This window comes from Balaenoptera ricei, chromosome 15 (genome assembly GCF_028023285.1).
Source record: "Balaenoptera ricei isolate mBalRic1 chromosome 15, mBalRic1.hap2, whole genome shotgun sequence".
Classification (NCBI taxonomy): Eukaryota; Metazoa; Chordata; class Mammalia; order Artiodactyla; family Balaenopteridae; genus Balaenoptera; species Balaenoptera ricei.
Window position 1 is genome coordinate 87,704,647 of NC_082653.1, and position 13,637 is coordinate 87,718,283.

The 13,637-nt window shown below is 56.1% G+C and overlaps 1 protein-coding gene and 1 long non-coding RNA gene across 2 annotated transcripts in view; one reads left to right on the forward strand and one right to left on the reverse strand.

Moving 5' to 3' along the window:
• LOC132349304 (uncharacterized) lies at positions 1 to 9,373 on the forward strand. Its single transcript, XR_009497643.1, has 3 exons — positions 1 to 616; positions 3,096 to 3,357; positions 4,220 to 9,373. It is a non-coding gene; the product is annotated as an uncharacterized LOC132349304 (long non-coding RNA).
• The window catches only part of AMZ1 (archaelysin family metallopeptidase 1), a 25,327-nt gene continuing 16,794 nt past the window's right edge, over positions 5,105 to 13,637 (reverse strand). The window contains exons 4-7 of the mRNA XM_059897623.1: positions 11,362 to 11,490; positions 10,888 to 11,033; positions 10,259 to 10,435; positions 5,105 to 5,739 (exon numbers count right to left, since the gene is read on the reverse strand). Of these exons, the coding sequence (XP_059753606.1) occupies positions 5,197 to 5,739; positions 10,259 to 10,435; positions 10,888 to 11,033; positions 11,362 to 11,490 (995 nt within the window). The 3' untranslated portion in view covers positions 5,105 to 5,196. The remainder of the gene's footprint in view (positions 5,740 to 10,258; positions 10,436 to 10,887; positions 11,034 to 11,361; positions 11,491 to 13,637) is intronic.

The window sequence follows — 13,637 nt, forward strand, 5'->3', positions numbered from 1 at the left end:
TGGCTCGGTGCCAGTTCAGGTAGACGGGCAGCCCCTCCCTGCACTGTTCGCTGCTGGCACAGGGGGCCGTGCTCCCCGCGCCCCTGCCTTTGGCACGAGGTGCTGCTCTCGGAAGAGCTGCTGTCTGTACCCTTGGGCTCCCGTGGGGCTCTCTCCTCTCCTTCCAGGAACACCTTTGCCACTAGCTCCGCCCCCCCATTTACCCAGGAGGGCGGCAGGGCTTCCCAGGGGCGTCCGCACCGACAGTCCGAGCTGGGCAGGAGGACAGAGGCAGACGCAGCCCCCGCTCCCCGCCCCAGCATCCCCCCAGCTTCGGCCGCAACCAGCGTCCAGCGTAGACGGTCAGCCCCACCCCCCTTTTGAAATCCCCTCTTGCTTTGGACAGGCACTGCGAGAAACAGTGAAAATAAATCTTTTGTGGCTCAAAGGCTGAAGGAGGGAAAGAGGAGGAGCTGGTCGGCCTCCGCCTCGTCCCGTGGCAGGTGAGTGCCGACTGCAGGTGCCGCGCCGGCCTGGGAGCGGGTTTCCTGACTCGTTCCCCGCAGATCACGGGCCAGTGAGAGGCCGTCAGACAGACATCCCCGTGGTGACCGCGGAACACCATAAGGACCACACGGTAAATGTCTCAGACCATCCGGGGGACGCGAGGGAAGCCACGCGGGCCTGGCCGTGGGGCGTTTCAGCTGCGCCGTGGCCGGGGAGGACGGGAGGGCCCAGAGCAGAGAGGAGGCTGACGGAAGCGCTGCGGCAAGGCACATGCGGTGGCCTCGCGGGGACCTGGTGTCGCTTCCGGCTAGTGTGCGGAGAGCTGGGGTCGTGCGCTAGGTGGGATGCCCCACGGGTCCCCTCCGGCAGCCCAGGAGTCGCCTCTTTGACCAGCGCGTCCTCGGCTGCCCTGGGTCGCCGCTGGGGTGGGGGCATTGGACTGAACACGTAGTGGCCCCAGGACGCCTCTTGGAAATTGCTTTTTAAAATAAACCCCTGACATAGCTCGTTTTCATCTGTCTCTTTACCCAAGAAGCCGAGTTCAAAAATAAGTCTCGGTTATTCTGGGCTCTCCCGGATGGAGGCGCTGGAAGAGGTCAGGCTCTTCACACGGGTTTCAGCAGCTCCCAAGGCCGTGGTTCTTGTCGGCCACGCAGTAGGCATTTCCCAGATTATTCTCAGCGCTTAGCTTCCACAGCCTGTCGTTCTAGGGGCCGTAAATCTGTTTCCTGGGGTTTCCTTGGAACCGGGCTCCTCTGTGGACAGTCGTCCCTACAGCCACCAGGACGGATCTGGCTCCGCTAGAGACTCCAGCGCTGGGGCAGGCGGGGGTCAAGGGCCGGCCGGGCCTGGGGTCCCTGGCGCCAGCCGCCCTCTTCAGCCTGGCCGCAGCGGGCGAAGGCGGCCTGGAAGAGGCCTCTGTCCGCTCCCAGGGCGCGTGGGCTCCAGCTCAGGTCGGGAGCCGCCCGGCAAAGCCCTGATCCTCCCGGTCTTCACCAGGGTAAAAATACTCCTGCTGGGGACTCGCCCTCTTTATACAAACAGTCAAAGCCCCAGCGACTCCGGGCTTTGTTTACCTTGGCATCTTCGCCCGAGAGAGCCGGCCACCCACCCACCCACCCAGGCCGTTCCTCGGCCCTCTGGGGAGTCTCTGGGCCAGAAGTGCTGCAGCCACTAGGCAGCTTCTTGGCCACCTTAGAAGCCAGGGCAGAGCCAGCAGGGCTGCGGCCCAAGTAGGGAGTCCGGGGTGCAGGCCTCCCAAGCCTTGTGCTTTCCTCCTGACTCTGCCTGCTCAGACTTTCCCGGTGTGCTTTCCTAAGACCCGGAACACGCAGGGCCAAGTCAGAGGAAACCCGCTCGGAATCTCAGCCCCTGCTTCACAGCCTCAGGCAGATGACCAAACCTCTCAGCTCCCTTAACCATAAAATGGGATCAGGGTATCTACCTTGCAGGGATGTAAGAAATTCCCTGGTACTTAGAAGGACAGGTTCAAAGGGGGGCTTTATTTGCAAGGACGAGCTCCCTGTCTTTCCCCAGACGGATGAGGGTCTAGCCGCCTGGCCCTGCCTGGCGGGTCTGGAGAGCAGCTCCTGTGGCCCCGCGAATGGACCTTGTGTGTGTGTGTGTGTGTGTGTGTCCGTGGAATGCTACAGCCGCTCCTTTGAACTTGGTGGGATCTAAATTTGGACTCTTTGCTTTAATATTAGCTGCTTGGCTAAGCTATTGTGTGTTTATTTTTTTAAGCCCTTTCAGAGATTGCTTTCCTCCCAGAAAGGTCTGAATCAGATGTCCCATGGGACAGTATTAACAGGCCCACATCCCTCCCCCGACCCACGCTCTGGAAAAAGGGGGGCCGGCAGAGGGCCTCACGGGCTAATCCCACTTTCCTGCCCCGCAGGTGGGGAGGAAGGAGTTGAGAACGATCCTCCTCTCCCTCCTCTGATGATGAGTTTGGGCTTTGGGGAGGAAGAGGGGGAAGAATGAGAGGCAGGAAGAGGGTCTGCCACCTCTTGACCGGGGCCCTGCTTCCCATCCCCCTTAACCAGGACGCAGTTTCCACGTGTGTTGAGGCTACTTTTGAAGGCACGCGTGGATGTCCCAGCCCCATCTCACACAGGAACGGTGACACAACGCCACGACCCCAAAGTATTTTTAGTTCCATTCAAGCCCCTCCACCCAGTTCCACCAGAGAGTGACGGGCTCCAAGAGGGTCCATGGGAAAGCTCGGAGACCTCTCCTCCTGACTTGCAGGGCCTTTGACAGATAAGGAGATGAGAAAGCATGAGATGAGATGGCAGTGACTTGGTGCTTTTGCATAAGTAAAAACCAGGCCCTTGTTTCTCAGAAACCGTTATCTGAAGCTATTTCAGCTCAGCCCCGTTAAGGTGCCCAGCTGTACCATGTCTGAGCCTGAACTTGGTGAGCCGTGACTTTGCTATGGGAGATGGCGTTCGTTATCCCCTCCTCTGCCAAAAGCCGCTCCCTGGGGACTGTCCCCAACTGCCCTCCACCCCCAGCAGGGGCAGAACCTGGGCTGATATTTGAGCAGAGGAAGGAAGCTATGATCTCTGCTCCTAAACGTTTTACTTTCAAAACTTTCCTCCCAGCAGCTATCTTTAAAAAGTGTCCTCCATCTGCAACTGGTGAAGGCCGTGGAGGAAGTGGCTTGTCCCTTCCCACTTCAGAATGCTTTTTTGGGACACTCGTCACAGTTGGGAGCCAAAGGCCACGGGTGCAGACAGACGGCACTAAGAATCTCGTAACGACCCCCTTGAGCTCCCTCCCTCAGTCTGAGCCAGGCTCTTCCCTCTTCGTCACCTGTGTGTGTGCTTACATCATCCCAGTCGTCAATCTTTTGCAGAAGAAAAACAGGTAAGATTTTGTCGCAGGTATGATGGCCAATCCGAGCAGCAAGTGCTAACCGGGGCAGGTTTTTCATAAATGTTTGCTCACCTCCCAAGCTCTCCAGAACTTCACCACACCCCTATGAAGAGGTGGGATCTACATCCCCTCCCTGTGTGTGAGCCTGGGTGGGCCTTTGAGGCGGCCTTAACAGAGTACGGCTGAGTCCTGAGAGGCTACACGTCTTCCACGTGACTCCAGGAAATCCCTCCTTTGGTAGCCAGCCGCCACACTATGCGGAAGCCCAAGCCACCCGGACAGAACCCAGGCCCTGGCCCTCGGCCATCACACGGCAGCCCCGTGAGTGAGCCGTCCTAGAGCGGGACTCTCCAGCCCAGCCCCAGGGGCAAACCTTCCCCACCAAGCTCTGTCCACACTGCCGCTTTCTGAGCTGGATAGGTTGCTGGGGTTTTAAGCCACTAAGGGGTGAGTGGTTTGTTCACAGTGACAGACACCGAGGCCTCCTCCTGTTCCTCCGTCATGCTCTCTGTGGGGTCGGCCCCAGCACACTTTCTGCAGAGCCTGGCTCGTCCTCTTCTCCCCATCAGTTACCTCTGGATCCTTGTGATGCATCTTCAGCCCCGTGCAAAAGAGAGAGAATGCGGGTCTGAAGAGCTGCATCCTTGCTGCTTTATTTTCAGGATGGTCTCATCCCTTCACATCTTTCTGGGGCTGGAACCTACATCACAAGGAGGCTTCAGGCATCCTTGCTTGGGGTGCGACCCTCCTGATTCTGTATTTGTAGTTTGTACCGTTTTTCTTAGAAGGCCCCCCAAACTGTCTAAGCTATGCACAAAACGTAGGAACCGCCCCTGTTCTTGCCTCTCTCCAGATGGGAAAAGAGCTGCTCCTGAACGCATCCCTCCGCGGGAACTCTGCTGTCCGGACGAGAAGCGTCTCTCCCCGGGACTCGTGAGCAGCAGCCCGCGGCATTTGATAATGAAAACAGGGTCAGTCGGTCAGGAAAACCTAACAATCGAATGTGTGTGTTGCACATAAAGGAGTTTCAAAGAACCGGAAGCAAAGTTTGACGAAATTAAAGGAAGACAGACACTTCTACTGGGGTGATGGATATTTTAACATCTAAATCACCTGTTCTCTCAGCAACTGGTAGAACTAGACCAAAAAACACAGACACAGGTGTTCTGAACAAAACTCTCATCTCCTTGCCCTCACAGGTGTTGGGGTCCAGGCCACCTTTGTCAGAAAACTGTCCTGAGGATGGAGCCGCGGTTTGCTTTCACCTCTGCAAGTCACAGCAGGCAGCAGCACCTTCAGACCTGCACGCGGGACACCCTCCCTTCCCGCAACAGTTGTCAGAAGAAGTGGCACATCTCTGGGCACATGGTCTGGTAGGCGGTGGCCACCCGGAACTTTCAGGGAGACGCCCACGCGAAGTTCCAAGGGTCAGAGTGCAGTCAGGGCCGCAGAAAGGGGCCCTTTCCATGGGCTTGGGGTCGGGGGAGGCGGGGGACCTTGTAGATTGCAACAAGACCCCCTTTGCCCCCCTTTGAGCGGAGGACCCACCTTGGGGCCTTGCAATCTGAGTTCGCCGTAGCAGAGCCCCGAGCCCCAGGCCGCAGGAGAGACAGGCACCTGCCCGGCACCTGCTCCGTGCGGTCGGGTGCGGCCCGAGGACGGCCCTCGGGGTGCCTGGGACCCCGGCCCCCACCCCGGCCGCGTCGCGAGGCTGCGGTCGCCACTTGCAGACGGATCGCCTTCCGCTTCCCGACACCGGCCCTTCCGCCCGCTGCCGGGCCCGCAGCGCCCCGGGGACAGGCAGGCGCCGGACGAGCCGCACTGGCCGTGCTAATCGTCCTCCGCCTTCCGGCGCCGCGGGGACGCCTCGGCCCTGGACGGTTTGCGAGCGCTCAGCTTCCGCCTGAGGGAGGAGAACTTGTCGCCCAGGACCCGGCGCAGCCCCGCGCCGTCTCGGCCGCAGGGCGGGTCCTGCCGGGGGGCCGGGAGCCGCCCCGTGAACAGGTCCCAGCGGGCCAGGGCGTCCACGGCGCCGTCCACCCGCGCCAGCTCCTCCTCGGTCACGTCCCTCTCCAGGGCCTGGATGCAGGCCGCCAGCCAGCGGCCGTGCTCCGCCAGCGCCTCCGCCGGACTCTCCGCGGCCGCCAAGGAGCCCAGCCCGTCCTCGGGCTCCAGCTCCGGGCCCGCGGGCAAGGCGTGGCTCCAGGCGTCCGGGGACAGGGGCTCCGACAGCCCGCTGCCCGGCTCCGAGTCGCTCTCGCCGCACAGGCCCGAGTCCGCGCTGCAGGGCAGGGTGTCCTCCGACACGGACGGCTCCCCCGCCGCCGGCCCAGGCCGTGTCCCCGCCGCCGCTAGCGTCCAGGTGTACAGCCTCTACGAGGGAGAGACGCGGGCTGAGTCGGCCTGTCCGGCCCCTTCCCTCGCCAGGGAGCCGCCAGGAGACCCAGCCCCTCTCCCGAGGGGACCCCACTGTGCCCACGACCCAGGGCGAGTGGCAGTCTGGTGTCATAGGGGCCCTCGGAATGGGGCCTCTAAAGACAGACGGCGAACTTGCGGGAGCTTTGCAAGCCTGACCGTTATTCGTGGATAAATTGAGCTGACCTGTTAACACTCCGTTCAAAGCAAAGGCAATGATGGTTTTCCTACATCCCACTAGCACCTCTGCACGTGGTGCAGCCGGGCATCGGAGACGCCAGCGGTCAGCTACTGCCCACCTCCTCCCCGCTTTCCTCCCGTGATGGCTCACAACTGGCCGTGGTGGAGTCTACACCATGGAAACGGCAGATAACTCCCAATCGAGGCTTTTTCCTTAGAGGGCGCTTACCAGCACACCGCTGACTGATGGGAACAGATCCAGAGCAGGCCCAGGGCGCCCCCCTCGAGGTTAGGAGTCGCGGGAAGGCACGCGTCAGGGGAGGGGGACGAAGGGCCTGAAAGTTCGGGTCCGATAGGCGAGCAAGACCCCAAGAAAGGAAGTGGTGAGAAACCCCAGACCTTCTGCAGGCCGCAGCTGCCCCCCTTCCCCTTACACGCACACGAGGATAATGGGCAGCTTACGGCCAAGTCCCCAGCCCTGCGCTTGGTGGGGCAGGCACTCCGGTGACGGTGACGCCCACGCCCGTCGCATCCTGCTGAGCGGCGTCAGCCAGTCGGCAGCAGGGGCACCTCCCTACGGGGGCACTGCCTCTGGGTCCCCTCTCCAGCGAGGCAGGCCGCCTCCTCAGCGCCCCTCGACGCGCTATTTTACCCCAGAGACATTCAGGGGAGACCCAGGCCGGGAGGCAACTCGGACCTGGACATGCCCAGCCCCGTGTTCAGGGGTCCCCAGCCTGGGGTCCCCGACCAGCAGCAGCCTGGGAGCCCGTTAGAAACGCAGAGCCAACCCCTCCACAAGCACCGAATCGTAAACTCCTGCCTGTCCGAGAGCCTCTCCCCCGAGTCCAGCACCCGGACCCAGTGGGCTCCAGAAGCTGACCGTCTCCAAGAGGAGGATGGGCTTCCCAGAACCTCAGACACAACGAGATTCACTTAAAGCGTCTGGCTTAAAACTTTGGGTCTTAAAATTAAGCCCAAGCTGTTCTGTTGGTGGGCCTATGCCTTCATTCGAACAAAAAACTTTTTTAACTTGGTATTTTCATCCAAAGGTGGATTTAAAGAAGAAATTACCACTCTTCCAAAAGATTGAAGAGGAGGGAACACTCCCAAAGACATTCTATGAAGCCACCATCACCCTGATACCAGAAACAAAGATACCACCAAAAAAGAAAATTACACGCCAATATCTTTGATGACTATAGATGCAAAAATTCTCAACAAAATATTAGCAAACCAAATCCAACAACACAGTAAAAAGTTCATACACCACAACCAAGTGGGATTCATCCCAAGTTCACAAGGATGGTTCAATATATGCAAATCAATCAAGGTGATACACCACTTTAACAAAAGAAGACAAAAACCACCTGATCATCTCAATAAATGCAGAAAAGCATTTGACGAAATTCAACATTATGATAAAACTCTTACCAAAGTGGGTAGAGAGGGAACCTATCTCCACCTAATAAAAGCCATTTATGACAAACCCACAGCCAACATAATACTCAACGGTGAAAAGCTGAAAGCCTTCCCACTAAAATCTGGAACAAGACAAGGATGCCCACTCACACCACTTCTATTCAATATAGTACTGGAAGTCCTAGCCACAGCAATCAGTCAGACAAGGAAAAGAAATAAGAAGTATCCAAATTGCAAGGGAAGAGGTAAAACTGTCACTATATGTGGATGACATGATACTATATATAGAAAACCCTAAAGACTCCAAACAAAAACTACTAGAATTGGTTGCATTTCTTTACACTAGCAATGAAATATCAGAAAGGGAATGTAAAAAAAACAATACCTTTTAAAATTGCACCACAAAATTAAAATACCTGGGAATAAACCTGACCAAGGAGGTGGAAGTCTTATATGCTGAGATCTATAAAACATTAATAAAGGAAACTAAAGAAACTGATTCAAAGAAATGGAAAGATATCCCATGCATTTGGATTGGAAGAATTAATATTGTTAAAATGGCAATACTACCCAAAGCAATCTACAGATTTAATGCGATCCCTATCAAATTACCCATGACATTTTTCACAGAACTAGAACAAATAATCCAAAAATTTATATGGAACCATAAAAGACCCAGAATTGCCAAAGCAATCCTGAGGGGGGGCGGGGGGGGAAGCAGGAGGCATAACCCTCCCAGACTTCAGACAATACTACAAAGCGACAGTAATCAAAACAGTGTGGTATTGGCACAAAAACAGACATATGGATCAATGGAACAGAATAGAGAGCCCAGAAATAAACCCACACACCTAAGGTGAATTAATCTTCGACAAAGGAGGCAAGAATATAAAATGGGAAAAAGCCTCTTCACTAAGTGGTGCTGGGAAAGTTGGACAGCTGCATGTAAATCAATGAAATTAGAACACACCCTCATACCATGCATAAAAAGAAACTCAAAAGGGCTTAAAGAGTTAAACATAATACATGACACCATAAAACTAGAAGAGAGCATGGCCAAAACATTCTCTGACATAAATCATACAAATGTTTTCTTAGGTCAGTCTCCCAAGGCAATAGAAATAAAAACAAAAATAAATAAATGGGACCTAATCAAACTTACAAGCTTTTGCACAGCAAAGGAAACCATAAACCAAACAAAAAGACAACCTATGAAATGGGAGAAAGTTTTTGCAAATGAGGCGACCAACAAGGGCTTAATCTCCAAAATATACAAACAGCTCATAAAACAATAACAAAAAAAAACAAACCACCCAATCAAAAACTGGGCAGAAGACCTAAATAGACATTTCTCCTAAGAAGGCATACAGATGGTCAATAAGCACATAAAAAGATGCTCAACATCACTAATTATTAGAGAAATGCAAATCAAAACTACAAGGAGGTACCACCACACACCAGTTAGAATGGCCATCATTAAAAAGTCTACAAAAAACAAATGCTGGAGAGGGTGTGGAGAAAAGGGAACCCTCCTACACTGTTGGTAGGAAGGTAAACTGGTGCAGCTACTATGGAAAACAGTATGGAACTTCTTCAGAAAACTAAAAATAGAATTACCATATGATCCAGCAATTCCACTGCTGGGCATATATCCAGACAAAACTCTAATCCAGAAAGATACATGCACCCCTACGTTCACAGCAGCACTATTTACAAAAGCCAAGACATAGAAACAACCTAAATGTCCATTGACAGATGAATGGATAAAGAAGATGTGGTACATATATACAATGGAATACTACTCAGCCATAAAAAAAGAATGAAATAATGCCAATTGTAGCAACATGGATGCAACTAGAGATTATCATACTAAGTGAAGTAAGTCAGAGAAAGACAAATACCATATGATATCACTTACATGTGGAATCTAAAAAATGACACAAGTGAACATATCTATGAGACAGAAACAGACTCACAGACGTAGAGAACAGACTTGTGGTTGCCAAGGGGGAGGGGGGTGGGGGAGGGATGGATGGGGAGTTTGGAACTATTACATATAGAACGGATAAACGACAAGGTCCTACTGTATAGCACAGAGAACTATATCCAATATCCTGGGATAAACCGTAATGGAAAAGAATATACAAAAGAATGTATATATATATATATATATATATATATATATATATATATATATATATATATATATATATATATATATATATATATATGTATAACTGAGTCACTTTGCTGTACAGCAGAAATCAACACAACATTGTAAATCAACTATACTTCAATTAAAAAATAAAAAATTTTTAAAAAGAGAAAATAACCACCACCTGCCTTTGAACTGTGAACTCAGAGTAAAGTTTCTGAGTTTGCAAACGAACTTTCCCGTTGGATAAGGTTCCTCCCTGCAGTGGAGCAGATGGACCCGGTTCCCTAGGGTCCCGCTTGGGCCCTGCTCCCCGGCAGTGCCTCGTGCGGACAGCAGAGGGCAGCATCGCCGCGCTGGCTCAGCCCCCGCGCAGGGCGGGGCCGGATTAAGAGCAGCGCCTGCCTTTCCACAGTGATTCTTGGTTAGTCTGGTTCCGCCTCCTCCTCCGGAGGGGCTGTGAGCCGATTAGGGAGAAAGTGATGCTGGGGAAGCCCCCTTGGTGATGCCAGAACCGGCCTGAGTACCGGAAGCCCTAGGACAGGGTCTAGTACGCGGTCAGTGGCCGGTAAAGACCGGCTCTGCTTAGGGTTGCCTGGGAAATAAAAGCCGTGCGCCCCTGTGGTGACAGCCACCGGCACTGGGCCAGGCGCCTGGCGGAGGACTCAGCCAGACCCACGAGATCCGCAGACCTGCTCACCCCTCCCCCTGCCCGCGGCTCACCTTGTACCTGTCCACGAGCTTGAAGCCCAGGACGTGCTGCAGCTTCCGCAGGCAGATGGGGCAGAGGTCCGGGGGCCGCCGCAGGGCCTCGTCCAGGCTGAGGGCGCCCTGCATGAGGCAGCGGAGCCAGCGGCAGTTCCCCAGGCCCAGGAGGTGGCAGAGCTCGTGGCACGTGACCTGAGGGAGAAGGTCCCCACCGCCTTGCATCCTGGAGCCCGCCCCCCGCCGACCCCTGGGACCCCTGGGTGCGGGGGCTACTCTGGGCTCCAGGGAGAAAGGCAAGCTGGAGTGGTCAGCTCTGGGGGCCTCAGAGCATGGAGGTTTGGGTGTCAGACAGACAAGGGCTCAAGTCCCAACCCTGCCGCTTGAGAGCTGTGTGATCTTGGACAAAGCACTTGGCGTTTCTGAGCCTTAGTGGCCACAGTCCCTGAAGCGAAGAGTGGTCCTCAGCACTGTGAGGACTGGACAGCGTGATTGGCTGGACACAGGGGGCTCGATGGCTGTCCACTCACGCCCTTCTCTCTGATTCCACACCTAGCCTCTTCCTGGAGCCCGCCAGAGCCCCCAGCACCCCTCCTCTTCCTGTCCCCCGTCTTCTCCCGCCACCCGGGCAGCACCCCAACACCCACCTTGCAGCACTGGACCATCCCCAGGGCGCTGAAGCACACGGTCCGGCCTCTGTCCTCCAGGGGTGCCTCGGGGGCCGGGTCAGGGGTGCTGGGCCCCCACTGCCGGGATTCCCCCGAGAACCGCGCAAAGCTGCAGACGCCCACTTCTGGGGAGAGGCAGAGAAGCGGGGGCACCAGGAGTGGCCTCAGCTCAGGGAGCCCACGGGCAAAGCCACCCGCCTCAGGATGCACAGGTCCTAAAGGCCCTGCCCTGCCAGCGCGTCCCCGTGAAGGCGGCCCCGGGGCAGACAGCCCCTGGCCCAGGAGGGGCGAGAACTGGGACTGCAGGTTCAAGAGAGCATTTCCATATATGCCCATTCTCTCCCCCAGGAGGGGTTCTGGGAGAAACAGCGAGGGGGCTGATGTCCCCACGTGTTCCAGGCCCTGTACCCAAGCCTCAGGGCTGAGGCGGGAGGCCCCCAGGTGCCGGCTCACCATGCCCTGGAAGGAACGTGCCGAAGGTGAAGGTCCAGGCCTCGCGGGGGTACAGGTCGGACAGCGTGAGGCCCAGCACGCACAACGCGTCGCCCGGCTTGCTGCTCTTCAGGAAAGACAGGATGCCGTCTGCGGGGACAGGGCCAGAGGGGGCAGTGAGGAGGTGGCTGGGCCCCCCTCTCCGGGCCCATCCCCCTCGTCCTCTGCCTGGAACCAGCTCGTCCCACAGTCGGACGCAAGCTAGTGACATTCCATGAAAAACTCAGACTGAGGCCGAAAACTCAGCAGCCAAGCTGCACCATGGGAAGCGGGCGCTACAGGCCTGGGCCTCGGGAGAAAGAAAGAGCTCAGGTTTGGACAGGGTAGTCCAAGTGGGGACATCAGAAAGGCCGCCGGGCCAACGAGACCGGTGTTGGCGGGAAGAGCCGTTGCAGCCTCGGGCAGCTGACTGGTGGCCCCAAAGACGTGGCATCTCATCCCCGGGACCTGGGCGTGTGTTCCTCACCTGGCAGAAGCGAGCGGATGTGATTAAATTAAAGGTCTCCCAGTGGGAAGGTGATTCTGGATTACCCAGCTGGACCCGATGGAATCACCAGGGTCCTCACGAGAGGAGGCAGGAGGGTCAGAGAGAGCTGAAGGGGCCACAGCGCCGGCTCTGGAGGAGGAGGGGCTGCAAGGCCAGGAAACGGGGTCTCCCCGGAGCCTTCCGAAGGAGCCAGCCCTGCCAGTGCCTGGATTTTAGTCCTGGGAGACTTCCATCCTCAGAACTGTAAGAGAACGAGTGTCGTTTAAGCTGCTAAGTCACTGCTAAGTCACAGGTTACAGCAGCTCCCAGGAGCACGGGTGTAGACACGCGGCTGAGGCGGGGGGATGGAGCCCGGGGCCGGCGGGGTGTGAAGGAGCCCCGAGGGAACAGGCAGAGCGGCTGCGAGGTCCACGACCAGGAGAGGGTCTCAGAGTGATCGGAGCGAGAGGGGAGGTGATACAACCAGGAGACAAAGACCTTTTCCAAGGAGTGTGGCTACAGAAAGGAGCTGAGAAGCAGGGTGGCAGCTGGAGGGGCACAGCGGGCCAGAGAGTGTGTTAAGACGGGAGAAGAAGCAGCAGCTTGTCCGTCCGAGGGGGGACGGCGGGGAGAGCTGCTGGGTGGGTGGGAGCAGGCGAGGGCAGGGGGCGGAGGGCTCGGGCGGTCCGTGAAGGGCAGCTAGGCCAACAGTCCGCGACGGGGAGCACGGATGCAGCAGGCGGGGAGCCGCCGTGAGGGAAGCTTGGCAGTCCCCCTTTGTCTGCATTTCCTCAGCAAAAAAAAAAGCAAGGTCGTTGTCAGAAAGAAGAGGAAGGAGAAGACCTGAGGGCCCGGGGCGCCGGGCACCACCCAGGACCCCTCGGGCCTACAGTCGTGCATTGAGGGGACCACCGGAGGGTGCGTTTTTCTCCAGTAGCGTCCAGCTGCCGGGGAGACAGGAGTCAGATTTACCCAGGTGTGGACAGGAGGGGAAGAGGGTGGCCGAGCCTGGAGGGTAGAAGTCAGGGCAGGAAGCAGATCCAGACAGCGAGACGGGGGAAGGACCAGCGGGTTGTACCTGATGATCAAGGAACCGTTAGCAGGAAACTGGGGAGACAGCGGGAAATGTCGGGGGGGCATTGAGAGTGAGACGCTTGAAAGCCCCGCTGCAGAGATGGCAGAGTTGTGGGTCATGACAAGGCCTAAGGGCCCAGTGCTGTCCGTAGAAACACAGCGTGTCCTGCGTGTGTGACTGAGTTTTAAGTTTTACTAATTTTAAAGTAAATTAAAACATCAAATTGATTTTAATAATATACGTATTTTTGGACTTCCCTGGTGGCGCAGTGGTTAAGAATCCGCCTGCCAATGCAGGGGACACGGGTTCGAGCCCTGGTCCGGGAAGATCCCACATGCCGCGGAGCAGCTAAGCCCGTGCGCCACAACTACTGAGCCTGCGCTCTAGAGCCCGCGCGCCACAACTACTGAGCCTGCGTGCCACAACTTCTGAAGCCCGCATGCCTAGAGCCTGTGCTCCGCAACAAGAGAAGCCACAGCAATGAGAAGCCCGCACACCGCAACGAAGAGTAGCCCCCACTCGCCGCAACTAGAGAAAGCCTGTGCGCAGCAACAAAGACCCAACGCAACCAAAAAAAAAAAAAAAAAAATACGTATTTTAACCTAACATATCCAAAATTTTAACGTCATCAAGTATTAAAAAGTTAGTAAGATGGTTCACGTAGGTTTTCATGCTGCATCTCCAATGCGGGTGCGT